The 27,268-nt window shown below is 42.0% G+C and overlaps 3 protein-coding genes across 7 annotated transcripts; 1 reads left to right on the top strand and 2 right to left on the bottom strand.

Moving 5' to 3' along the window:
* Positions 1-1,522: 1,522 nt before the first annotated feature.
* LOC108595689 (U6 small nuclear RNA (adenine-(43)-N(6))-methyltransferase) lies at positions 1,523-3,255 on the bottom strand. Its single transcript, XM_017980970.1, has 4 exons — positions 3,083-3,255; positions 2,814-3,024; positions 2,345-2,759; positions 1,523-2,286 (listed from the first exon to the last, which is right to left on the bottom strand). The coding sequence occupies exons 1-4, from the start codon at positions 3,197-3,199 to the stop codon at positions 2,112-2,114; spliced, it is 918 nt and encodes a 305-aa protein (XP_017836459.1). The 5' UTR covers positions 3,200-3,255; the 3' UTR covers positions 1,523-2,111.
* Positions 3,256-3,362: 107 nt separating this feature from the next.
* LOC108595969 (DNA-directed RNA polymerases I, II, and III subunit RPABC4) lies at positions 3,363-3,942 on the top strand. Its single transcript, XM_017981256.1, has 3 exons — positions 3,363-3,485; positions 3,621-3,713; positions 3,804-3,942. The coding sequence occupies exons 1-3, from the start codon at positions 3,428-3,430 to the stop codon at positions 3,824-3,826; spliced, it is 174 nt and encodes a 57-aa protein (XP_017836745.1). The 5' UTR covers positions 3,363-3,427; the 3' UTR covers positions 3,827-3,942.
* Positions 3,943-4,937: 995 nt separating this feature from the next.
* LOC108596907 (protein charlatan) lies at positions 4,938-23,298 on the bottom strand. 5 transcript variants are annotated; one of them, XM_017983104.1, is made up of 7 exons: positions 22,863-23,298; positions 9,776-10,119; positions 9,200-9,714; positions 8,074-9,141; positions 7,775-7,975; positions 7,341-7,646; positions 4,938-7,107 (listed from the first exon to the last, which is right to left on the bottom strand). In XM_017983104.1, the coding sequence occupies exons 2-7, from the start codon at positions 9,992-9,994 to the stop codon at positions 5,409-5,411; spliced, it is 4,008 nt and encodes a 1,335-aa protein (XP_017838593.1). In that variant the 5' UTR covers positions 9,995-10,119; positions 22,863-23,298; the 3' UTR covers positions 4,938-5,408. The 5 variants fall into 5 exon arrangements, with proteins under 5 accessions (XP_017838593.1, XP_017838592.1, XP_017838594.1 ...); XM_017983103.1 differs by lacking the exon at positions 22,863-23,298 and adding an exon at positions 18,031-18,239; XM_017983105.1 differs by lacking the exon at positions 22,863-23,298 and adding an exon at positions 18,031-18,239 and having other exon boundaries at positions 7,341-7,637.
* Positions 23,299-27,268: the final 3,970 nt, after the last annotated feature.

Raw genomic sequence — 27,268 nt, 5'->3', positions numbered from 1 at the left:
AAAATTGTTAAGTAATTGAGTTGGGGGCGGGGCGGGGCAGCGCTGCTGCTTGCTGTTGTATCAATTGAGACATCAAGTGCAGCTTTAAGCGCTTGAAATTGCTATTTTTAGCTAAATCATGGTCTGATTCATGTCACAACCTTGACAAGTGACAAAAAAACAAAACTAGCATCAATCACGCAACAAATCATCAATCAATGCGTAGCGTAGCGTTCGGGGTTAAGCAAAAAATTGTCATAAGAAACTGCGTGGCGCCAAAGCAACAACACGAAGCGGAATGTAGATGACAGTGCTTTAGTTTGAAATCTGACATGTCAGACTGAAATTGAAAAATCTCATTTGAATGCAAGGCGATGCTTCAAAAATTGCTGAGAGTGTTGTGTGTTTCTGTCTGTCGGTCTGTCTGTCTGCTTGTCTGTCGGACTGCGTGACAACACGTAACGAGCAGACAGGGCGGCGACTGTTGCAGTTGCTGCTGTGGGCGCTTTACGTGCGCCTAAATGTATGCTACAAATGCAGACAGGCGCATAATGCAAATAGTCCGTTTCTCTTGACTGTCTGTGTGCGTGCGTGTCTGTATGTGTGTGCAGCCCTTTCAATCAACATGTAGGCAAAGTGGGCGGCAGCGTGGGTGGCAATGCGCTGCCACAACAAGTCGAGTAATTGAACCTGGTTTACCTGGCGCATGATTTTAAAGGCAAACATTGAGCACTTTTGACATACGAACTGTCAGTTTTTGGTTTGCCGCTTGTCTGCTCTGCTGTTCTTGTTGTTCGATTCAGTGTCCATATCCCGTGTCTGGCAGCCGTCTATTGTGTTAATAGCCATGTGTGGTGCAGCCCTCACTCTCTCGTCGCATCAGTTACTGTTATGATCTCTATGCTCATATTGCCGTTTAATGTTGTGCGCTTGGCATGCAGCCAGGCGCCAGCCTGACAGTCGCACAATTGTTCAAAGGGCAGAGTGCGGGGGGAGCTCAAAAGGGTTGAGCTCTGTGTGCCTGTCACTGCCATACAGCAAACGCTTTTAAAGCCAATCAACTTGAAGCTCTAAAGGGAGAGGCAAAGCAAAAAGTATAGCAAAAATAAATATGAAATATCAACAGCGAAAAAAATTTCAAACAATTTATATATTGTCCGTTTTTAAGCTACTTTAAGTACTTTTATGTATTTTCTCTCTGACACACTCAACAAATTTTATGCAACATTTTTATGGCTACCAAGCATATTTTCGCACTTGGACGCACCTTTTGTATTTTGTCTGCGTCTGTATGACGCCCAAGAGTTGAAGCTTGTACCCATGGACTTGTATTTTAATTACGTTGTTCTTTACACCTTCACGTGTTGAAATGCCATAAAAGACAAGAAAAAACAGCAACGAAACGAGCAGCTGAGTATATATAAAGTCAAAAGGGCAAGCAATTTGAAAACGAATGCGAATCGCAGTTGCTCTAAAATTGTAATTTTAAAATAGAACCAATACTTATAAGTTTGTTTTAATTTAATGCACATTTTATGCTTCATTCTGTTGCAGTTTACTAAATTATTTTACATATTTTAGTAGCTTACATTTTAAATTTATTATACTAACCCAAGTCAGCTAAGCTGAGCTCATGCAGCACATTTAATGTGCGCTATATAACGATGTAATTGCTTAACTTGCTAAATTATATAAAAAATATGTATGAGCTGCAATTTAAACTACGCTAGCCACACATACTAACTACGAATGACGCATTTACTTTATGTGTGTGTGTGTGTCTGTTTAGAAGTTTTAAAATGCCAACGCCTTTGGTCGCACGCTTCAGGAGCGATAGAGATAGAACGTGCTCATGTTTATCTGTTGACTTGTTGTGGGCAGTGGCCAATGATAAAAACGAAACGATAATTTCCTTTAGGTTTGCTCGATTTCGTACAGTGTTGTGGCCACGAAATTGAGCATTGACATGCAAATTTTCATTTAGTGGAAAAGCTTTTTGACGGCACGATATGCGATATGTTCAGAGACTATATACATATATGTATGTGAGGGGCGGCAACAGTTGTAACTGCCTCTCATAGTTGTTATAATGTTTGCTTAAAGCCAAACTGGTTTTAGTAACGAGTTTAAATTTAGTGCTTAGTTGCTATATTTAAATTGATGTCCTTAAAACTCCACGCTATGGCCCAGCGTGTGGTGTGTCCTTGATGAAATTCTGTTGTTGTCACATTGTTTATCTCGCGCTGCTTAAGATAATCCAATATCTTGGGCACATTGGCCTTGACACCCAACATGCTCGTGTAGATGCTGCCAAGCAAAAGTAAATCCATTAGAAATTGTTTGAAATTAATATAAATGAACTCACAGCACGCGCTGCTTGTAGAGCAAACTTTCATCAATAATTCTTTGCACAAACTGCACTTCGCCCCCACTGCAAGTAAGCTCCTCAGCGCTGCCAGTGCGCACATTATTTGGTGCTGGGCGTCGTGCAGGATTGCGTGTGTTGGCGTCAAAGGGATGCGCTGCGTTGGAGTCAAAGAACGGCGGATTGCACAGACAGAACTCGTAAGTTCTTGCATCTATGCTGCTAGCCTCAAAGTAGCTCTTGAATATATTCTGTTTATCAGGCTGTCCATAGACTTCAACCAGCTCTTGCAGTCCATTACGTTGTATATTCTGACGCGCATATTCTATGTTGCTCAGCTTAGACTCCAGCGCCAGCATTTGCCATTGATTCTTCTTTGCCGCCAGCAGTGAGTAAATGCAGCTAGAACCGCAACCTGTGCAAACAAAACCAATTAACAAACTTAAGCATTGTGCAGCAACTAGCTTACCTATATCTATGCCATGCACTGTGGTTAGTTTTAGCGCTGCTAGCAAATCCTCCAGCCACAATATATAATTCAAGCGCAGCACCAAAGTGGGCACCAAACTACCTGGTGCAAAATCCACTTCCAGCTCAAAATATTCCAGCAGCAGCATTTTGGTTAACTCACGCAGCGTCTGCTCATTGCGAAAATTAATTCTTACCTTGCCATTGAGCTCCTGTAAGAGTTTAAAGTTAATATTTTTGTTTTGTTTATCAATGAATTTCACAACAAACCAATTCGCAGACTCGGCGAAAGTTGCTGTGCTTTATGGCCAGCTTGGTGTAATCGGGCGCAGTGCGCAGCACATTGCGCGGATGCATAGCAAACGGTTTTTTGCGATTTCGCACCATTATAATTCACTATTTTAACAAAAATAAACAATCAACTCAAAATAGCGCAAAGTGTTGCGCTCAAAGTGTGGCCAATTGATATCGAGCAATGTTATCGAATATCGAATACAGTAATAAGTGCTGTAAAAGCTGCATTTTAAATAAAAATTAATCAACACTTGGCTGAAAACATTTCATAAAATAACAAAACACGCTTGTTGACATAGTTAAGCAATTTATTAATCCAAGATGTCAGAGACAAGCTCGAAGGAGAATGTTAAGACCGCTATGACATATATTTGTGGCGGTAAGCATATTTAATAAACTAAAACAGTTGTTTTCCTACCGTACCAAAGTGCAGCTGTAACAACAAACCATGTGCCGACTTTTGTTTTTGCAAAACTTATTAAATAAGCACTAATACATATATTATTTCGCTTAGAGTGTCATCATGAAAACGAGATGCGCCCAAGAGATCCCATCCGTTGCCGCGAGTGCGGCTACCGCATCATGTACAAGAAGCGCACAAAGCGTCGTAAGTAACACCAGTTCCATTTGACAGTGGCTGTCAAACTGCAGTGTGCGCAAAACTGTAAACGATTATTTAAAACTTAATTTCTTGCAGTTGTTGTCTTCGACGCGCGTTAGGATCCGCTTGGAAAATAGTTGGCAACAGTGAATACTATTTTAGAATTAGGACCTGTAACTGTAATATTTTAAAATATAAGACAATTGTCCAAACTAAAAGATTTCTTATCATTTCAATATGGCCCAACAGGCATTCCAAGATTTCAGTTCTGTATCCTTGATCAGAGAAAAAACAAAACACATTTTCGTTTTATATTTTAAACTAATTTATTTGAATGTTTTTGGAAATATAATTTTAAACTAAAAACACTTATACTTGTTTATTTACTTATTCCATTTATTTATGCAGCTCGTGCTTAAAATAAAATTTAAAGTAATTTGTTTTTAAGTTTTTGTTTATTTACTCATATGTAAATGTCTTTTTTTGTCTCAAAAATTTTGTCTAAATGGCTTTTATCATCCAAAAATTTACTTTACTTAAGAATTTCTCTTGGTTTCATATTAATTTTATGTTTTTTTGTTTTTTATCATTTGGTGTAATAAAGTTACGTTTAAGTTTACCACATTTAGCAAAACACACACATTGTACACAAAATTGTTCATATCAATATTTTGTTTATGCAATATTAATGTTTTAAACTTTTTAAGAATTTCCCCCGACACAATTCAGTCAAATATTTTTTGTTGTTGTTCTTATGCTTCCTCTACTTCTTCAGTGTGTGTGTGTGTTAAAAAGTTATGTGTATGTATTGTATATTTAATGTATTTTGTATGAGTATTTTGTTTAGTAATGCTTTCTTTGATAAAATCATAAATACAACTACACGTACAGTTAGTTATATATATGTATGTAGATCTTGTTTGACGTTGGTTACTTTTTCGTTAAATATTTGTATATAGACTTTGCTGTTTGCCGTATGTAGACTGTGGGCGTGGCATTTGCTTCAAAAACTAATAACTAAAACTAAATGTATATTTTCATAATTATATTGGTGTTTAAAGCTTAATGTAAAAATTAAAAATAAGGCAAAAAGGTATTGAGGTTTTCATTTCTCTTAAATTTAAAACCGAACTTAGGCATCAAAAACTAAGGCAATATAATTGTAAAAAAAATGGCAAAAATTTATACTCGTAATCGAACTAAATAATGGCAAAAAGTTAAAGCTATTTTAATTCACAAAATCATTTTGTAACGAAACTTAAGTTAAATTGTTCATTTATAAATATTTAAGTATAACTTTTGTTCATGTCTTTTAACACTAAAGCGTGAGTATTACACAAGCGTGTGTGTGTGTGTGTTTAAATTTATGTGTATGTGTTTATGAGTGTGTGTGTGTAAGTGCTTTACATAACCACAAAACTTATACAACTAATATAATATGAAATTCATTATAATCGTTTTTGCAAATTTACATCATGTTCTCGAGTTGTATTTGCTCAGTTTTCATTTTTTCATATTTTTTTTTTAAAGAAATCATATTTCAGGTACATCACAACTTAAAATTTAACAAATAAATGCAATTATATTCGTGTATTTCTTTCTAGTAAATTTGCAACGCGTTTTGCCTAATAATACATAGAGAATAAAATTTATATGGCAAGCAAACTTGAGAGAGCGAATTATCATAAGGTGAGAGAGAGCTTACAGTTTGGCATGCTTAAGTCGACGATGCAATTGCAAACTATAGTGCCGCCCAAACTGTGCGCTGCACTGTTTGCAGCTGTGGGCCGCCGTTTTCAAAGCGCCATGCTTCCAATAGCGATGCAGCGCCAACGAGCCCAGCGTATGATAGTTAAAGCTAATGCCACGACGACTGACGCCACCACCAGCTGAGCAGCTGGCGCAGCCCAATTTCTGCTGTCCCATACGATTCAAATGCTTATCGCGCAGCATGGCGACGACAGCTTCGGGTGTGAGCCGAATCTTCTTCGGCTGCGCCTGCTTGCGCGAGCTGCGCGCTGACTCTGCTTCGGACTTTTTGCTAAAGTCCAAAGGCGCTGCCAAGTACTCTTGACGACTTGCAGCATCTGCCAGCAGCGGCAGCAGCGTTGCCAGCTGATTAAGCGACTTGCGTGGTGCGTTGGCTGCGCAGCTGCTGCTGGCGTTGCTCTGCTGCTGCTGATGAACAGCTGTTGGTGCTGCTGGCTTCTTGGGACTCTTGCGCGGCGCCGACAAGTCAAGCTGACGCTTCAGCAGCGATTGTGGCTGCGGCTGCGGAGCTGCTGAGGGCGTTGGCGTTGGCAGCTTGGGCGTAATGGTGAGCGTGATGTCCTCTTTGTTGCGCAGATATTCAATATACTCTTCAGTTTCGCTCAGCAGACGTCGTCGTTTGCCTGGCGACAACTGCTGCTCGCGCTGCTGCTGTCCCGTTGTGGTTGCTGTGGGCAGCGCTGCTGCTGCGGCAGCCAACATAAGCGGCGTCTCAGCTGCATAATATTTATTGATAATGTCCTTAACATAGTTTTGAAATTCGGTGCCAATGCGATTGAGATTCTGATATTCCATTTGTGTGAGAAAGTTTGTGGTTGAGTTGCTGTTGCTAATTGGTGCTGTTGCTGCAGCAGTTGCTGCTGCTACACTAACAGCATTGCTACTGCTGCTGCTGCTGCTGTTGCTGCTGTTCTCTTTATCATCCTGGCGACGATGAACGGCATTTCTATGTGTTTTCTCTTTATAATAGTTACTGTTGTTATTGTTGTTATTACTATGGTTATTGTTATTGTTGTTGTTGTTGTTTAGTTTATACGCGGGAGACGATTTAATAAGCTGCACACGCTGCTGCTGCTGTTGCTGTTGTTGTTGCTGCTGTTGTTGTTGATTCTCTTGATCCTCATCGTTCTCAATTTTGATCTTACGCTTGCTGGCCAGCAACTCAATGGCCGTCTGCTCATAGGCAGCCGCTTCCAGAAATGCCGTTGCCATCGCCTTGCTGTTGATTTGCTGTTGCTGCTCCTCATCGCTGGCACGCAAACTCTTGCCATGACGCGATAGCTTCATGGGCGATGTGCTTGATGACATATTGAACTCATCGCCCGAGTAGGAGGACGATGAAGCCGACGAGGGCGTATTCTCATCATCCTCACCCGTTGAGTGTTGTCGAGCGCGCAGGTTGCCAAACTTCTGTCGCTGAGCAATGTTGCTGCTGCTGTTATGGCTGCCCATGTTGCTGAGGCTGTGTAAGAGCGCAGCAGCCTCTCGTGTCGTCCATTGCGAAGGCAGTTTATTATTGAACAGGAGTTGATGATTAGCTGGTATTTTCAACTCGTGCACGCCTCCCGCTTTATGAAAATCCTGAGCGACCGAAGCTGTATTGCGACTTATGGCGTCCATTTTAAGCAGACTGTAAAATAAATAATTTAAATGTTAGTAAGTAATTCAAGAAAGTAATGCGCAAATAAAAAAATGAAGAAAATTGGCAACAGCGCAACAACATAAAAGCTGAAAGTTGGCAACAATGCAAACAAAACATGAAATAAAAGGGACAACAACACAAAAGTAATAATAAAAACGAAATGTGCGGCAAAGGACAATGTAAAATGAAAAATAGAAATGAATTAAGTTTCATTTAAGTACCGCGCATAGTCCTCCGGATCGCTGCCCTCGGCTTCGAGGTATTGAAATAAACGCTCCGAGCCGCGTTTCTGTGTCGCGGCATTCGGTAGACTGCCGGTGAGTAGATCATGCGGTGGTATCAACGAGCCATTAGCGCTCAAACGCCAACCCACCATCGAGGTGGGATTCACAATGATCTCCTGCAGTGGACCGCCCGTGATGTTCCCTCCGCCGCCGCTACCAGCCACGCCCTCATTGGTAGTGGTGGTGTAGATGGTAACGGCGCCGCTGCCGCTCACATTGCTGACGGTTTGGCCGCTAGAGGCGCTGAATTTAATTTGTGGAAGGGTCGAGAACGAGAACGAGGGTAGTAACAACAGTTAGGAGAGCTTGCTAGGTTTTTAATTTGTGGGTGTGGTGTGGAGTGTGAGATTCAGAGAGAGAGAAAGAGTTACCCAAAAGCGTTGCCCGCATTGTGAAAGGTGTTTAGTTGATTATTGGCCACCAGAGTGTTGCCAATGGTACGTAGGACGTTCAGATTCTGATTGGCATTATTGTTGCTATTGTTGTTGCCATTGTTATTATTGTTATTGCTGTTGTTGTTGTTGTTGTTATTGCTGCTGCTGTTGCTGCGCGCGGGTCGATTATCATGCGGACTGAGGCAGCAAGAGAGAGAGAGATAGAGAGAAATAGAGAGTTGTGGGCAACAATTTTGAGACCCAAACTAGTTAAGCATTTAGCTGTTTGTACTTACTGCACATCACTCATGTGAACCTGGAACTCTTCCTGGGTGTCGGCTAGGTAGGAGCACTTGCTGCAGGCGCGTTTATTGTGCACCTTGAGCACATGCGTGGCGAGGCGCTCGGAGCGCGCCGCTTTGTAATCGCAGAGCAGGCAAACAAACGGCTTTGTATGCGTATTCAGATGACGCTTGAGTCCCCACTTGTCTGCCCCGGACCAGGGGCAGTAGCAGCAGGTGAAGCGCTTCTCACGCTTTGGTTTGAGTAGACCATTGCCTGAGCTGCCAGCGGCAACGCTGCTGCTGGAGCCAGAACTAGAGCTGGCCACAGCTTGTTGCTGCTGCTGCTGTTGCTGCTGCAGTTGCTGCTGCTGTTGTTGTTGCTGTTGCTGCTGCTGCTGCACCAGATGCAATGGCAGCACGCCATCGTCGAGTTTCTCCTGCTTGAGCTGTGCGAGCGGCATGTCGGCGGCAGAGGCCACCGCCTCGATGGTCTCCACAATGCTGAGGCTGGTTGAGGTGGGATGACGCTGTGCCTCCAAGAAGGCATTGTCTATGTTCACGCCCGTAGCATTGATGGTCACATTGCCACGTCCGCCAGCATGATGTGCACCACTGGCGCTATTGACGCCACCGCTGCTGCTGCTGCTGCTGCCGGCGCTGACGTGACGACGCGTCTTATTGATATCGTACTGCAGCTCGCGATGCATGCGCAGAAAATGTTTCTTGACATGATCGGCGCGGTTGAATTGCTTGAGGCAGGCATAGCACTGAAAGGGCTTCTCATCCTTGTGTATGTTCTCGTGGCGCGTGTACAAGTCCCGACGATCCGTCGAGTAGGGACAGTGGGTGCAGGCGTAGCGCTTGACAATGTGCACGCCATTGGCGGCGGCGGCGGCTTGGGCTGCGGCGTTCTTCTTGCGACTGCCACCTGAGCTGCTGCTGCCGCCGCTGCTGCTGCTGCTGTTCGTGGTGGTGGGCTGGGCTGAGGTGGGCGTGGACTGTGCCAAGTTCTGTGCTGCATTCGCAGAGGTGGAGGGACTGGCATAGATGAGCTCGCTGCCATGATCTTGACGATGTTTTCTGTTAAGGCAACAAAGTTTAGTAACAATAATAATAAAATGTTGTTAGTGTTGCTCACTTGGACTTGGGCGTGCTCTGATGTTGCTGCTGTTGTTGCTGCTGCTGTTGTTGTTGCTGCTGCTGCTGCTGTTGCTGACTCACTTGCGCATAGCTTTGCAACTTGCCACCCGTAGTCCATTGCACTAGCTGTGGCTGTTGCTGCTGCTGTTGTTGCTGCTGCTGCTGCTGCTGATCGTTGTTGTCCTGTGCCCAGCGCTGCTGCTCGCTCGCCTTGAGCAGACCCGCCTGGCCTGCTGCGAATCCGTTCTGCATGAGTGCGGCCAAGCCAAAGGCGGTGCTTAGGTGATCCTCGGACTTGAAGCTGCTGCCGACGGCGGCGGCGATACTGGGTGCCGGCACCACAGTGGCAGCGCTGACTACTACAGAGTTGCCAGACTCTGTTTGCTGTTGCTGTTGTTGTTGCTGTTGTATTACATTGGCCTGTGAGCTGGCCACGTTGTTGCCGCTGGCGCCGCCCGCTGCAGCATTCGCTTCGTATTCAATGCTGGGCGCGGCGTTGCGATCGATTTGTTGCTACAAAAAGTAAACAAAATGAATTTGATTTCAAAATTTATTCAGCGTATTCGCTGCTTACCAAATTTGTAAAGGAGCGCTGCTCGCCCTCGGGCACCGCTGTGGGGCCACTGGTGGCCACCTGAGCCACCGGCGTGCCGAGCGTATGCAAACCGTTACCGGTCTCCTCACCGTACAGTTTACGTGTAATTTCTTTGAACATATCTTCATATGTGGCCTCAACATTTGAGGTCTGTGCGCTCGCTGGATTTCCTGCGTTCGCTGGTATTAGTGTTGCCATTGCTCTGACTGTTTAGCCTTGGCTGGAGCTGGGGCTGGGGCTGGGATTCGAGCGCACGTTGCTTCAAAGTTGCTGCGACGGCGATTGCTACTCTCGCTTTTAGCTACACAAATGCGCTTCGTTAGCTGCAAATATCAAAGAGAAAACAAGAACTTTAAGAGATTTGTATATTAAAGAGAGAGAGCGTGCGCTTAAAGTTAGTCAATGTGTCTAAGCTAAACGCACATTTCACATCCGGCACACACACACACTCAAAATACCCAAAAGCCCCCCACAAACGACGTCAATTCTGGGAATCGCCTGCGCTGACACACCAAAGCAACAACAACAACAACAAGAGTAGCAGCAACTCTGCTTGGAACCTGCCTGCCTTGGGTTTAAGGGGTGTGGGGGGCCAGCGACTGTGGGTTAACGGGCAGGGACGTGCATGCGATTCGGGTTTTGATTTGTCGCTGACGTCGTTTGCCGCAGCAGCAGCAGCAGCATCAGCTGAGTCAGCGTGTGCGGGCAGCGCAAGGCGACAAAAATGTCCATGGAGTTTTTGAAAAATATTTAAAAATGTATTTTATCAACATATCAATATTTACTCCATCTCTTTTGATATATTTGCATCATATTGAATTTTATAAATAAATCAATCTGATTTATGCACTTTACTTTGTAACATATTTTAATTTAGTAAGGTTTATGCTTTAGTAATAATTTAATTATTGCTAATGACTTTAATTTGTATTCAATTTACTTTGCTGCTGTCAACGAAATCGCTTTTGACACTTTTGTCGCCAGCCACTTGTTTCTTTGTGGCCTCTATCTCACTCGCCCATCCATATCCATACTCGCACACACACACACACCTACTTGTGTTGGAGGCTTTAGTTTTGGGTCGCGCAGCATCTTTGCTGCTTGCATATTTTATAATAACTTTACTTCAGCAACACCTTGACGTGCCCAATGCAAAAACACACACATGAGAGCAGATAAAAAAATAAGTTACCCATTGAGAAGTGCGCGCGTCTCTAAATCTGAGGAGGTTTCCAAAGCGCATCTCATAAAAACCCATGACAAATTGCCAGCAACAACAAACTGTTGCTGTTGCTATTGCCTTTTGCTTTTTGTTTTTGGCGGCACTTTTGTTGTTCGGGTGGGTGGCATATTTGGTTATTGCTGGCGGTGCGGCTGCTGGGTCGCCACATGTTGACTGCGCCTAGTTTCTTGCTGTTGGTGGGATGCTGACAACAACAACAACAACAGCAAGACTCTATTTGTGACAATTGTTGTTGCCTGGGCACGTTTCGATGGCCCAGAGCCAACAGTTACACCCACACACACACGCTCAAATACACACAGACATACAAAACACACCCAGTAGGGGGAGCAGCATAGGCAAAGCATAGGGTGTAGGGAACAGCTTTTGTTCGTGTGTGTGTGTGTGTGTGTGTGAGACCAAAGCAAAGCGCGTTTTCTTTGCTTGCTTTTGAGTTCATATTTCGTATTTTGAGTTGTTTTTGCATATTTGATTTTATGCTTCGTGTGCTTTTTACAGTTGCCCTCACAATCTGCGCCATTGGGGGCGTTTGCTGCTTCTCCTTCTTCCTCCTCCTCCTCCTCCTCTTCTGCTTCTTCGTTCGACTACTTCACATATTTGTTTTCGCTGCTCTGTGTGGCTTTTGTTGGGTCGGCGGCGGCGCGCCTGCCTGACAAGGCAAAACTTAACCCTTTCTTTTTCTTCTTCGCTCTCCCCTCCCACCACCACAGCCTATGCTAGAGCGAGACAGACAGCTCTGCGTGTGGTTTTTAAAGCCAAGGGCACTATTGTTGTTATTGTTGTTGCTTTTGTGATTGAAACTTGACTTTGTCTGAGCTCAAGATCATCAAAGAGTTTTGGTTGCGGTTGAAGCTTGAAAAGTGTAAGTGTTGTGGCATTTTTTGTACATAAAACCAAAATTTATTAATTCATAAAATATATTTATAATTATTATGACTTGTGATAAGCCACCAGGCCCTTTGGGGTCAACTCTAGTGGGCGCAACACATAAAGCCACGAGCGTGTGGGTGTTATTTTCAGTTGGGGGCAGCAGGCACAACAACAACATCCGCTTTGCTAATAGCAGCCCGCAAAAAAAGCACAAAAAAGCAAAAAATACATAAAAAAAAACCCAACAACGACGGGCGTCAAACAGGCGCGTTAGCGAGTGGGCTGAAAATGGGCGCAACAGCAACAACAACAAAATCAATTTACAACAACTCTAGCACGCGCAGCAGCAAGAACAAATACACTCACACACGCCCATATATACACACGCATACAAACGATCCGCAGTCGCTGTCGTCGACGTCGTCGTCGTCTGTGGTGGGTGTGCAAAAAGAAAACAACAACACACACACACAAAATCGACATCAGCTTGGGCAGCAGCAACAGCGACGTTGACGCCAATGACAACGCAATTTAGGGGGAGTCAACGATTGAGAGCGAAATGATCGCCAGACAGCGAGAGAGATAGAGAGAGACCCCATAAACCGGTCGACAGCTGTACAGCAAAAAATGCCGGTTGTAAGCTTTGCTAACTTAAAGAGAAAGAGAGTGAGAGAGAGAGTGTGGGGAGAGAGTGTGGGGAGAGTGTGTGGTGTCCAATCTAAAGGCACGCACGTCTCCCTCCCAATGTTGTCAAAGCAGCTGTCGGGTCGCCGCTTTTGGATGTTCGCATTTTACGTTTGCTGCGCAGCTGCCAGTCGATCGACTGACTGTGTGTTAACGGTAAAAAGCCTTATTGACTGCGTTCGCTTGCTCTTTAAATTACAACAGCAATTATTGTTGTTAATAATTGTCAGAATTGCCTTTTGCGTTTTGCAAAGTGGGGCCGACGGGCGCTAAATTGCGAGGCACACACACACACACAGACAATGCGAGCTTGCATTTGTATATGTGTGGGCATTTTTTTATAACACCCGTGGGTAGAGTCGACCCGCTGTCAGCTCAGGGTGAGCTACAATATTATTTGTGTGCGGCTGCGGTGAAAGGCTAAGAGAGCGACTGAGAGTCAAACAAGAGAGCAGCAGCAGCCGCAGCCGCAGCTAATGACAGACCTCAAATCTACACCTACGCCTCCCCCCTCTCTTGCTCCTTCTTCTTCGCTGGTCAGTTCAAAGCCACACGCAGTGATTAAAAAGCGCTCATTGTCAGACAGCAGGCGGCACAGTGGTGCAAATATTAGATGAAAGTTGACAGAAATAAATTATTATAAGAACTTAAAAAGCGCATAAAGAATAATAATAATTTATTTTTTATTATTATATTTTATTTGAAAATGAAATATGAAAGGAATCTTTAGATTTTTTAAATATTCAATGACCAAACTTTTTTTTAAAAGTGTTTACATTAATTTAGTGTTGAGTATTTTGTGTTTATTATTAGTATATTTAGTCTTTTATATTAGAGGTGTATAGTAAAAAATTTAAAAATTTAATTGGCTGCTTTTATGATGTTACTAATTTTTTTGTTTATACTTTTTGCATGCTTGACCCACTGTAACTTTTAACAACTCGCAGTCAGCACTCATTAAAGTGGGTGGGTGTCCAACAGCGCCTAGCCGCAGCTGTGGCTGCTCTCGTCGCATGACAGCGATATAAAATCTTCGCTTTTATTTACACATACAGAGTGGGACAAGCAAACAGCAACAGCAAAAGCAATAACAACAAATATGTTCGTATGCTGTTAGTCGTTGCTCTTTGTTAATATTTCGTTTTGGCTGCTGCTTCACACACCCACGCAGCCCAAAGCGCAGGCGCAGCAGCGAGATCACATGTGTATGTGTGTGTGGGCTGCTGCTGCTGTTGGGCGTGGGTTGGTCGCTGTTGCGTTGTTAGTTAGTTAGTCCCAGTCTAGGGGTGTTATAAAATGCGCAAGCGACTTGACAAATATGTCGGTCAGTTAAGCAGATGCGTGTAAACATCAAAATGTATCTGTGTGTGTGTGTATGTGCGTGTATGCGCTTTTGATTGTCTTTTAAGCTGCGTCTGTTATTTTTTTGCATTTTTTTCTTTTTGGGCAGCTGCTCAGCTCAGACATCCGCCTGGTTAGCCAACAGCAGCGGCAGCAGCATTATATGGGCGGCAGGTGGTAATTTTGTGGCCAGTCCAAAGACAACAACAACAACAAGTTGGCGTTGGCAGCTGCTGTTGTTGTTGTTGCTGCCTGCTTTATACTTCTTTTATATTTTTGGCGTCTTCTTTTTGAGCGCACAGACAACAAAGCAATTTTACGTTTGGGCTTAAAGCTGGTTTCGTCTTATAAAGCGACATATGCATGTATGTGTTATATATATATGTGTATGTGTATGTATTTATGTTTTTTTGGATTTTTGGGTGGTGCTCTTGGCGCTGTTGCTGTGTGTAATGCCTTGTGGGCGTGCGCAGCAGCAACCAACATTCACCACAGCAACAGCAGCAATAGCGACAGCAGCAACATCTTCAAGGGCAATACAAGAGTGCGGGCCAAGATATTTAAACGTCGACTGACTTTCAGCTTTTAACTATGCTTATTATTATTGCTGTTGCTGCTGTTGTTGTTGTTGTTGTTGTTGTTGGTCGGTGGCAGCTGTTGGCAGGTGCGCGCCCTCATAAACTGGCAGACAACCCAAACTGCAGGCGCTGAAACCAAGCAGCAGCGTATGAAGAAGAAGAACATGAAAATGGCGACTATTGAGGGTCGTGTCTGTACCGCTTTAGACTGTGTCTACTTCACCCTCCTCCTCCTCCTCCTCCTCCTCATTCTCCTTCTCATCCTACATCGTTTTCTTATGAAATCTTTGCCTCTTACTTGAGCAACATGTGCAACGTCTGTCTGATCCTCAGCCCCTCTTTGCTGGGGTAGCAATTTATGCAGTTGCTTCAATTTAGGGGTGGGTTTTTTTTCTTATTTTTCTTACATTCTTGCAACAACCTGCTTGTCACAGATCTGGTTGAGGGTATGTTGAGCAGGTTGCAGCTGCTGCTGCTAGAAAATTGAGGCAACGTGAGAGCAAAAGAGGGAGAGAGAGGTGGAGGGGTACAGCCTGTTGCTGTCCAGCATATTGGCATTTAGGGGTTGAGTGTGTCTGTCCAACAGCTGACAAGTGCTCTAAGCCATGTGGGCGGCATGACCAATACATAAATATAACATTTGTTACACTTGACTTTATAATTACCGATTCAAATTGTTAACATCTGTATTACGAAAAGGTGTCGGGGATCTTTACCAACAAATGTATTAAAATTGACTTGTGTTTAACTTTTAATATAAAGATGCAAGTATATCAATATAAAAGTTTTAAAGTGCTTTACTTCATTTCTAATCGATAATCCTATGATTACTTTAAAATATTTCGATGGTTCTAGGCCATGTGAGACACCAACACATGCACCACATAGTTTATGTATTTATTCCTATGTGTATTGTATATAAGTGTGTGTACTCTAAGAAACCCAACCCAAAACCCAATGCGCTGAATATTGTTGACGCTTGGGACGCCTCTTAAAAATATTAACAACAACAAGAAGAAGTAGCAGGCAGTAAAACACACACACACACACACATACGCATATTGTAAGAGACCCCGACGAAAGAAACCCAATAATGAAATTTCACAACAACCTTCAAGCAGACGTCGTCGTCTCGTGTCTACACATACAAACATATATCTCTTCTTCTTTTTTGGGCTGTATATTGAAAAACGGTTGAGGTTGAGGTTTTAGGCAAATTGTAGTAGGAGGAGGCGATGGCAATGTGCGGCAGCATCATCATCAACACGAGGCCTCTGCCCCATAGAATGAGGCAGCGAAACGCAGATAATGATGATCACAAAGCACAAAAGCGACGACGCGCATTGAAGACGAGTTTCTCGTTTTTGGGCCAACAACAAAAAGCGGGCCCAAAAATAAAAAATCCAACCCAAAAAAAAATAAACGAAACGAAAATAATGAAGCTAAGCGCTATACCCCTCCCAATGGCATAGAGTAGTGCCCAACCCAGGTTTGGTCCACAAAAAGACTCAACCGATGAAATGCCACGCAATGGGGTGGCTTGGCTCTCGCTTGGGAACTGGGAACTCGCTGGCGAAAAGGGGACGCGCGCGATCGCGCTCGAATCGTAGCCACAGGTAAAAAGTAGAAACCTTGAAAGCCGCAAAAACAAACAGCTGCTATGGAACAGGTAAACTCTCTACGGGGCAGGTAACTTGCCAGCGGTTTTAGGGCCAAGAACGGGTCGATATAAACGGGGGAGGGTGACGCCGACTCCGACGTCGCCGACGCGCTGTAACAGGAAATTCCTATGTGATTTTTTTGGTGAGATTGTTGAGCACTGGGGTCGAGAGCACCAAAAGAGATGGCAAGCCAACCCTCTTCATGGCAGGTACACACAAGTCCAGCAACGTTTTGTTATCTCTTTGCTTTTGTCTTTCTGCAAGCCACCCTAACTAAAAGATTTGCTTGACTGTCTATCTTTTTGGGCAGCGATCCTCCCTCTACTCGCAGCAAACGGGAAGTGCGTAATTTAGTTTTGTAAAGTTTTGCATTTGGGGTCGCAGCGGAAAAAGGGAGCGCTAGTGGTACCGTTAGTTGAACTAAAAGTTAGCACTAGCATGCGCATGAGCTTGAAGCTTTTAGCTGATCTATTCAGTCTTTTGTTTAGAGACACTTGTAAGCCGAGACGAGACGAGAACTCCTTTGCTGCAGAAATGATGAAAGCGCAGCACAAATAAAAACTAAAGAAGAGACGCTAAGTAAACAACAACAACAAAAAGCAAGAGAGCGTGCTGTGGGGGCGGCAACGCAGACAGTAAAGTAAGAAATATAACGAATGCGCGCAAAATGCAAAATTGTATAAAAACGTTGGGTGGGTGTAAGAAATTCGTCAGAAATCGCAGAACTGCAGGCCCAAAAGCGCACTAATGTGCGAATGTTCGTGTGTGTGTGTGTGTGCTAAACTAACAAGAGGGTGTGAAGGCAACAACAACAAGCGAATGTTTCAGGCAGCCAACAAAAAAACTACAACAGCGAAATGAAAAGAAGAAGCAGAAACAGCAGGCGGCGGGCGAGACGACGACGGTCAGTCGCGCCATAAGTTGGGAGAGCGCAACGGCAATTAAAGAGCGCAACGGCCATGTGACAAACAGAAAAGTAAAAAAAAAGTAGGGCCGAGGTAGGCGTCGCTTGACTGCCTGTCTGCTGAGCAGCTACTCCAAAGTAAAGATTTTTTTATAAAACATCACCCACTCATATACGCACACACACACAAGCATACACATGTGCATTGGTGTGTGTGTGCAAGAAAAGAAAGTAGGATAATGTAGGCAAGCGCGCAGGGTTGCCAGGTTGCTGCGAAATTAAAGGCCATTGAAGCTACAAGTGTGTGCGTGTGCGGGTGTGTGAGTGAGAGGGGGGCAGGCAGCTCTTAGCCTGAGCGTGGGAGAGAGGGACACACACGCAAGCTGCCGCCAAGGATTTCTTTTCGTTTCGTTTGGTTTGCTGGTGGTGTTGGTGGTAGTGGTGGTGGGTTTCACATCATTCATTATCATTTGCCCCTTGCAGCGCAGCGTCGCGACTGCGCCAAGCGAGGGAGGGACAAATTGCGATGGCGACTCAGTTTTCATGTTATGTGTGCTGGCATCTCTTTTGTGTTTGCCACAGGCGCGCCGTAGCCAAAGACAGCAAAAGGGGTGCCCACTCTTTGCCTGTGCATTCTTTTTTGTTTTTTTTTGGGAGTGCTGTGCGTTATTTTTTTATTTGGGCGTTGGAGTGGCTGCTATTTACTTTTTTGTGTGTGTGTGTGTCTGTGTATAATTGGAAATTGGGTAACCGGTTTTTATAGCCGCTAGCGCTACCTGTGGGTTGTGTTGTTGGCTGTGGCCTTCAATATTTTTTTGTTGGTCTCTATGTAATGCATAAGATGATGATGAGTTCTAACTGACAATAAGTGACGCCGCAATAAATATTTAATTATTACCAATCATTAATTACAACTTGCTATTTTAATGCAATTTTGCTAATTTATTAGTTACCTTTTGTTTTCCTTTTTGACAGTTTTCTATCTCTTTCTAGCTGTGTGTGTTGTGTTTTGGCAGCTTAGGCCATTTTGCTTGTTGTCCTGCTGCACTTGCACACACACACTCTCAATTTATAAATCACTTGTTGTTGTTGTTGTTATTGCAATTAATTGCTGCCACGCACAATTAGCTGTGCAATTATTCAAAAAAGCAGAGCGCCAAATATATATTTATTATAATCTTAGACAAAAACACGCGCCGGCCGCTGTCAAAGTGTTTTGGTTTTTGGCTTTAGTAAATTTTTGCCGATGCGCGCACTGCGAGAAACGAACCGTGCACTACGAGAAATTCCAACAGACTGAGCGAGCGAATGATCGACTAAAAGAGAAATTGCAACAAACAAGCAGCGACGCCGGCGACGCAGTCGGCAAGCCACCCGCTCATATCACGTTGTTTTTATACACTTTGATATATTTGAATGAAATGGAAACGGGGTATCATGAAGTTGTGTCTTGATCAGCAAGACAAGCTGAGTTGATTTAGCCAAGTTTGTCTGTCTGTATCAGCAACCAGAACTTAGAGAGCATAAGAGCTAGAACAAGCAAACTTGTCAACCGCTATACACTCACAATATATAACGAAAAAATTATAAATAAAACACACATGTTCTCGACCCATGCCGCTAATAGCAGCACGATCAGTTATGTATGTATATAGCGTTGGCAAAGTGTATTTTAAAGCTGGCTGCGCTCAATTTTAATGCGTTGCCGTTGTAGTTATTGTGTGTGGGCTGCAGAGCGAGAGAGCGCCAGAGAGCACGTTTTTTTTTTCTTTTTTGTTGCTGCGTAGGGTGGCTTGGCTCTGCTCGCTTATAGAATTCTGGGCAGCGCTGTCGCGCAGAAGCAGGTCAGTTTGTGTGGCGTCCGCTGCGCAACTTGATTTCTGTTATTGTTGTTGCTGTCTGCGCTTTTTGTTGTTGTTGTTGTTTTATTTTTTCCCAATGCGCGCGCATAGCCAACGGCGTCGGCGTCGGCGGGTTGAAAATGTTGGTTGGTAATGATCTTCGTGCATGTGGGTTGCTGCTGCTGCGCCGCCGTTGCCGCTGCTGTTGTTGTTGCTATTGTGGGAGAACGACGGCAGCGACGGGGGCGATTTGACTGTTGCGTTCATTAGCGCGGTCGCCGCGTATTTTTTTTGGGCTCGTTTACGAGGAGGTCCAGGTAGAGGCAGAAATATACAAATGAATATTTATGTATGCACATACTTGGGTGTTGGTGTTGGTGTCGGCGTGTGTGTGTGTTAGTAAGGTTGGGCAGGTAGTTGGCTGCTGGGTGGCGTGGGTTGGTTGAGGTTAGTTTGAAGTCAGTTAGAAGGGAAAAAAGCAACAGCTTCAATGCTTTGTCATTGCTATGCAAATTGCATGAGTCATGCGGGAAAACACCTCAATGATTTGTAGCGCAGAATTTGCACAGACTAACTACAGGAACAACAACAACAACAGCAGCAGCAACGAGATCAACAAGTCAATGAAATTGAAAGTTGAACGCAATCAGCGCAGCGCAAGCAGAAGAAGTTGCTGCGACTAGTGCATCATCATAAAAGCAACAATTTTGTTGCTTCGTTGTTGTTGTTGTTGTTATTGTAGCGGAAAGTTGCATTGCTTTTGTTGATGCTTTCGGCGAAAAGGAGGACACGGTATGGGCAAAAATGCATAAGCTCAAGTTGATGAAAAATGAAATTAACGGTTAAGTAAGTTTATAGATGCTGTACGCTTTAAATTTTATGCATTTAAAAATTTAAAAATAAAGAGAATTTAGCTTAAATTTAAGGACAAATAGCCATAGTTCTATTTGCAAAAATTATTTTCAAAATAACATGAACAAATTTCAAAGAAATAAAATTTGAATCGATTTGTTCTTATTCTGTATGTTATCAATTCAAAAGTTACGATATTTTAAGATTAAGTAGGAATATAACTTTAGACTTCAACTTAAAACTTGTTACATTATTTTAAAATTAGAATTACGTTAATAGTTTGATATTAAATTGATAAGAGTTTGTAATTTGCCTTTTGGATTTTTGCCATTTACTAAATTTATTTAAGATTATTTTATTTTATTTATTTTTTATTATATTATTGATTAAACCAGTTTTCTGCTCCCTGCTTCTGGCCAGCTCGCCAAGTTGTACATTAATAAGATTAACAATAATTATAGACATTTAAATATCATAGCAAACAATAATATAATAATAATAAGAAGAATTTGGCATTGATTTTCATGGATAGATAGACTTTAAAATTATTAAAAAAAAATTATCTTTTTACAATCGACATTAAAGTTTTGAGCGTTTTCGGAGAAGATACAAGTCACATGCATTTTGGGCGTATTGTCTAATGACACATTTTTGTTTATATCAATTTATTATAAATGTTGTATAAAATTATTCATTTGGCTTTCTCTAGAATTTTCTAATTGATTCCACCCCTTTTATGAAGTCGCAACTACCTTTAAAAGCAGCGCACAACTGTCGAAGATCAGCGACGGCGTCAGCGACAGCGACAGCGACAGAGATAGAAACAGACTGAGGTGACTGAGATCAGAAACAGGTTAACCAGCGAAATGGAGCACCCTACTTTTAAACTTCATTGCCACTCAACGAGGCGAACGGATGACGCGACCAACCAAAATTACAAAAAGGGAACCATAATGGAAACCTGTTTGCAGTAACGATAGCTCGGTTAACATGTGGCCCACTGGCTATAAGGAAAGCAGCTGCTGCTGCTGCTACGATCTTCAAGATCAATAATATACAATCCTTGAGCTGTGCTGCGAGTTATGTGCGTGATATAACCCAACCCCAGCACCTTAATAAGCAATGCGTAAATTACAAAGCGTCGTCATCAGCAGAGAGCCCAAAAACCAAAAACTTGTTGACCAGTCCCAAGAAGCCCCTTGGCTGTGGGAGAAAGTGTCGCTGCGTAGGGCTTCCCATGCAGATTCGAGGCGCCAGCCCAAGACGCTGAAAAAATGAACCAAGGAATACAGCAATTCTTGCTCTCGCTCTGCGCTTTGGTCACGTCTCATTTAAGCCAGCTCGAGGGGTCAGGGGTGTACCCTCAGAATAGAGTTGGGGTGTCTGACGATCGTGCTCAACATAATTTCAATATGGCGACGTCTAATGTTCAGCGAGGGGGCGTCGGTAACGCATGCGCAATTTACTCACAACAACAGCAATAAATGGAGAGCGTGGGATTGGGAGTGGGTGGCACAGCTGTCTTTATGTTGTTTGGGTACAGTAGCCCCCGCTTAATTTTTTATAGTATTTTGCGGTTGGCTTGTGAGTCACGGCCTTTTGGTTATTGGGTGTTGATTTGGCTAGAACAGCGTGGAATTTAAGCAACAGGAAATGGTCAGCAGTTGTTATAAATCTCAGTTGAATAAAAATCAGTGTGAACAACGACGCTTTAAAGCTGCAATGCAAATCTTTATTGCTTGAAAAAGTAATTAAGCCATTAAGCTTGCAGAGCTTTACTTTAAAATATATTTGAACCCCCAACCCTTATGCATTTTAGATGTCTGTTTGCATATTGATAAATACACACACACAGCCTTTGCCTTTGACGTTCGTTATATATAATATATATACATATATAATTTATATAAATCATGCATTGCATATACACAGGCTATTAATCCGCTTTGGTTTCTGCCTAGCGACGTGGGTAAAAAAGGGTTTAAAATTGCTATTTGGTAGTTGTGCTGCAAAAATAATCAAATACATTGCCATATTATATAATAAATGCATTTGAATTTTTGGGTGTGAGTGCGGGTTGCATGTGCAACATCAACATATGCCGCATACGTTGCATAAAAAGCTAAAACCATATGCAAAGCACGCCCCACAACGCCCACTAAAAACAGCAACAACAGCACTTCAATTTAGAGAGCGAAAGAGAGAGCGAAAGAGAGAGAGAGAGAGAGAGCGACTTTAAGCGTGAGCGAGTAAGCGCGTCATCAAATTTGAGTGAATTGAGAATTTAAAATTGCAGTTGAGAGAGAGAGAGAACGCGCTCTCTCGCTCTCAGAACTGCAACAATTCCTTTGCAGTTTTTCATTGTAGCTTAGAGTGGGTGGGTGGGTGGTGGGCTGCTGAACAACATAACAAAAATTGTTATAGACACAAAATTTATGATATGCGCCGGAGCCAGAAGCGAGCAGCGTCATGGCAGCGTCGGTGGTAGGAAAAACAACCACCCAACCCAGTGGGAAAAATCGTTTGCTTGCTGTAGTTTTCAAATGCTAAAGCTACAGTTTGCATGCGTGTGCTTGTGTGTGTGTGTGTGTGGGTGTGAGTGTGTGCATTGTTTGCTGGGGGTTGGTATTTTTGCTGCATAGCGCGCCTGCTCGAATAGCAAACATACCAATACAATTACAACTGTTACTACTATGTATGAGAATGTATTGATGATGGAAAAATAGAAGTTGGCGCTTTTTAGTTCTTGGGGGTTGTTTGGAGCACGACAATAGTTGTTAGTGGCGCTGTTGTTGTTGTTGTTTCTCGGGCCGGTGGTGGGCTGGGGTGGCTGCTCTGGAAAAAGTGCATACCGAAAAATATACGCAGACAAAACGCTCGCAATGCGGAAAAATCAATAAATCATTTGTTGGAAAATTTTTAATTGCCCCTAGTACAAGCTGTACCATATGCATAATAAACTATGGAAATCTTGCCTACTGTTTGCACTTAGAATTGCAAATAATATAGCCGCCAATTTGGTTTGGCCTTCAAGCAAATGGTTAGCCTAGTTTAAACAATTTCGTAGTATACTTTAAAGCGCTTCAACTTACCAACATGTTCGCTCTGTTTTTTCGCGGGCCGCCCAAACGTATGCAACACAATTTGTGGCGTCACTAGGCGCTCGTTACGTTGCCGCTACCACGCATACGTCGCTTTATGCTTTTAAACAGTTTATTTTCGCTTTCTTTTTATTGCTTACACTGGCACATTTAGCAACAAATGAATCGTTGTTTAATTTTCAGCACAAAACTTCTTTATCGGTTGGCGTAGCGACAGACCGCACAATAGATTTTTACAACTAACCTCATCAACACTCACACACCGAATGAATTCTGTACAATGAATGGGCAACCGTTTACAGTTGGCCGTCGCTGGAGGCGGCGCTCCCTACCAACATCCCCGCCTACCGCACTACACAATGTTAACGTTAACGCTAACGTTATTATGATTTGTTTTTCTTTTCACTCCAGAGTGCTGAGCGTTACTTTTGCTGTTGTTGCCGCAACGATTGGCAGTCGCGCAATAATTGTGCTTGATGTGTGGAAAGCTTCCTGTTTATAACGAAGCCTTGTGTTGTTGCCTTTGCCATGAAAAGTCGAAAAAGCGCGCGCATTCCGGAGCACGCACTCTCTCACCTTTACTCGCTCTCTCTCTCTCACTCTCTATTTCTACATATTGCGCTCTTGCTGTCCGCCATGTTTATTTACAAAAAGTTTGAAGCAATTAACATTATATTATTAATTATAAATATAAAAATTAAAATATATAGCGTAATATATTTGTTGTTTAATAAAATAAATTGCATACATTGAGTATTTATTTATTAGTTTTAAGCAGTAACTGACAGCAAGCAGTGCAACATGTTGAAAGCTGATAGCTATAGCTAAGCGAATAATAAAAATAAGTGGCGCTCTCTATGGCTGCTAAAGCGCATACAGTGAGCTAACGCTGCAAAGCTGAATGTTTTAAAACTCTTAATTGTTAGACTGGCAGTTATGAATTCAAATGCGCGATTGCAAAGGCACGAATGTGCACAATAATATTAATTAAGAAATATAACAATTTAATAATATGAAACATAGCAGCTGCGGTTTATTTACGCTATTTGCTGTTTGCTTGTTGCTCGCCATGGAATTTAATCAAATTGCACATGTAACCACATCAGCCACCGCACCAGGCAAACACTTCAACTAACCAGCAAGTGGCGCTATGCTACTAACCTAATTTGCCTGTAGTTTTTCTTCTTCTTCTTCTACTACTACTTTTTTTCATACGCTCCTGTAAGGCATTTTTTTTGCTGTAGCGTCAACTGTCTCAAAAAGTTTTTAATCAGCGTCAACTTGCTGGCGCAATTTTTTTGTGGCTGCTATGGATACTAAGTACTTAAGATTTTTATTTCTCATACACACACAATTCAATTCTATGGGCTGTAGTTGGCCTCGATTTTAAGTTTCAATGCAATTATAAACAAAACATGGCTGCATTAAAGTTGGTTGAAGCCAACACTTTAATACACTTTAATATAAAACAAAGCTGTTAAGTATTGTTAGTAATTGGATATAAGTTCTTAAATATTATTAGTGAGCTACTATGTAGAAGTATCTGAATATCAAATTTGGTAACTCTACCTTTTACAGTTTCTGAGATTCTGTTGCTCATACAGACGGATTGCTCCATTTTGTTATAAAAATAACCGCAAGTATGAAAGCCAGAGCGCTGCTCTGCTCTCAGTAATTTGTCAGTCAGTTGCTTGCCACGCCCACAGGCGTCTGCAACGCCTACGCCTACACCCTGCGCATTGTAACACTTTCGTTGTTTGTTTTAACAAAAATGATTTTTAATATAACATTTTATGGCGTCAGTCTTTTGGTTTATGCATTTAATTAAAAGTGGCCCCAAAGCCAAAGCCAAAGCCAAAATTAAAACACAATGCAGTAAAAATAAAATACAAACAAATAAAATAAATAAATGGTCAGACAGTTTAAACAGACAAAGCGACTGGCTTTAAAATATGCAAACAAGCAACGGAAAAACTTATTTAGACGCCGCAAACTCCAACAACAACAACAACAGCAGCAACAACAACAACAAGAGTAAAAGAAAAGAGCAGCGCAATAGACAACGGGGCCAGGCAGCAAACGTTGCCCCGGCTGCTTATGAAAATGGCGTCACAAACGGAAAAACTCACACACACACATAGAGAGAGAGAAACACACACACACGTAAACTGCAATGTGAACTCCCACGCGTGCTACTAAAATATTGCACAATGGGTGTTTAACATTCAAAAGATAACGCACACACACACACACATACACACACACACACACATTTAATTATATACAAGCTTATAAAATACATATATCTATATATAAAGCTTTGATTTGTGCTGTTAAGCTTACATATGTAAACCATTGAGTAAATTGAAAATAAAAAAGCAAATTTAATTGTTGTTGTTTAATTGTTTTTTATAAGCTGCTGCATAAACAAAGCTTGTCGGGATTTGTTGTTCAAATGCAGCAATATATGAAAATAATAAAATAATGCGCTGGCTGCTGCTGCTGCTGCTGTTGAAAAAATTTATAATAAAAATAGCTAACAAAAGTGACAAGCATTTCAACAATTTGCCACGCTTAATGCCAAAAGCTTTGCCGAGCTGCAGCTTTAATAACTTATTATCAAACTCTGACTATCTGGCAAGCGTCTAGATTTTCTTTTATTTTATTTTGTATTTTTTTTTGTATTTTTTTTGCCAGTCGACCTGCCCTCTTGGCTTGGCTTGCATGTGGGCAAAAGACTTTGGCCGCAAGAGGCCCCGATATGCCTCCGATTTGATTGTTGTGCTACCAATGGAAAGCAATCCGAAATTCTCTCACCATTGTTTTCGGTACGGGGGTTTAGCGCGTGGGAAGCATCTCAATGTTTTGTTTGTTTGGAAAATTTTTGCCGCTGCTTTTGTTGCTCTGCAGCGCATAATTTTTTTCTCTACACCCCACCAAACGCAGAACCCCCTGCACGATTTTGCTGATTCAGAGTTTTTGGCCGGCTACTTTGCCGTGCAGCTTTTTCTACTTTTTTTTAGTATTTCAAGCGCTTTTTGTTGTTGTTGCTGCAGCGCCAGAAATTATTAATACATAATTCATGTTTAATTGTCTGTTGGTTTTTTAATTATTCTGCGCAAAGTTGGCAACACTTGAGACACAAAGTGCTCGCCTGCATGTGTGTGTGTCTCTGTGTGTGTGTGTGTTGATGGAAACTTTCGCTGATTGAGTTGCATTTAGTTTTTGGGGGCTGCCAATGCCCGTTGACAGACATTTCAATTAGCTTAAATTGCGGACAGATTCAGTTCCCAAATACGTTCGCTCATATGTGTGTCTCTCTCACTCTCTCTCTCCTTCTCTCTCTCTTTCTATTTGCGCTTTTGGGCCATGGATTGGGAGACGTCAGTTACATGCAGTTTATACCCAGCGGTGGTAAATTAAAATTAGATGAGCATTGACGAGTTCAACGGCTACACGACTCAGTGCACAGGAGAGCGAAGGGTAACGGTTTATTCATCTTCAGGGTAACGCTAATAGAAAGCAGTAAATACCAACAAACAACGGTATAGTCGACTTTAATGGGAGTAGCTAAAGTCAACTAGAAACTCAATAAGTAAAACTTTATAGCCATGCAAGGGCTTAAGATTTTCCAATATGTAAATGTTTTGAAATTACAAACAGACTCTAACGAGATCTCAATTCCACTCAAGCTGAAAGTCTCAACATGTTAAATAAATTAACTCACTTGACAAAATTATTAAAATAGATTTTGCTTTAGTTGTTGCTTAAAAAGAATCACGAACAAAATATATATTTTATATTCAAATTTTTCTGATTAAGTTATTCAGTTTTTCCAAACTATTAAACACTTACATTATATAAAATATATATAAATATCCATGCCAAATCATTTATTTATTTATTTGTATTCACAAGATTAATTATCATAAAAATTAATGTAATAACTAAAAGTGGTGAGTGCTAGCGCTACTAACGCTCTCATGCCAAATCAATTTTATATGAACTTAAATATATAAAATTGATTATAAGAAAAATAAAATATTATCTTAATTTTTAAATACATGTCAAATCAATTTTATATATTTAAGTAATAAACTAAGTAATAAACTTAAATATATGAAATATATATAAATTGATATTTAAGTAATAAACTTACATAAATAAAATTGATTTGGCATGTATTTAAAAATTAACATAAAATTTTATTTCTCTTATTTTATTTTAGCTTCAATAAGCAAAATTGTAAATATTATTTAATATCCCTCTCCCTTTCTCTCTCTCTCTCTCTATCACCCTCTCTCTCTCCGCCAGTAAGCTCTGCTTGATGCTACATAAAATTGGTCTGATTTAGATTTAGATATAGCTCATCAATTGGCTAAAAAGTATATTAGATA

The sequence above is a fragment of the Drosophila busckii genome, chromosome 2R, assembly GCF_011750605.1.
Source record: "Drosophila busckii strain San Diego stock center, stock number 13000-0081.31 chromosome 2R, ASM1175060v1, whole genome shotgun sequence".
Lineage (NCBI taxonomy): Eukaryota > Metazoa > Arthropoda > Insecta > Diptera > Drosophilidae > Drosophila > Drosophila busckii.
This window is presented reverse-complemented; position numbering and strand designations above follow the sequence as displayed.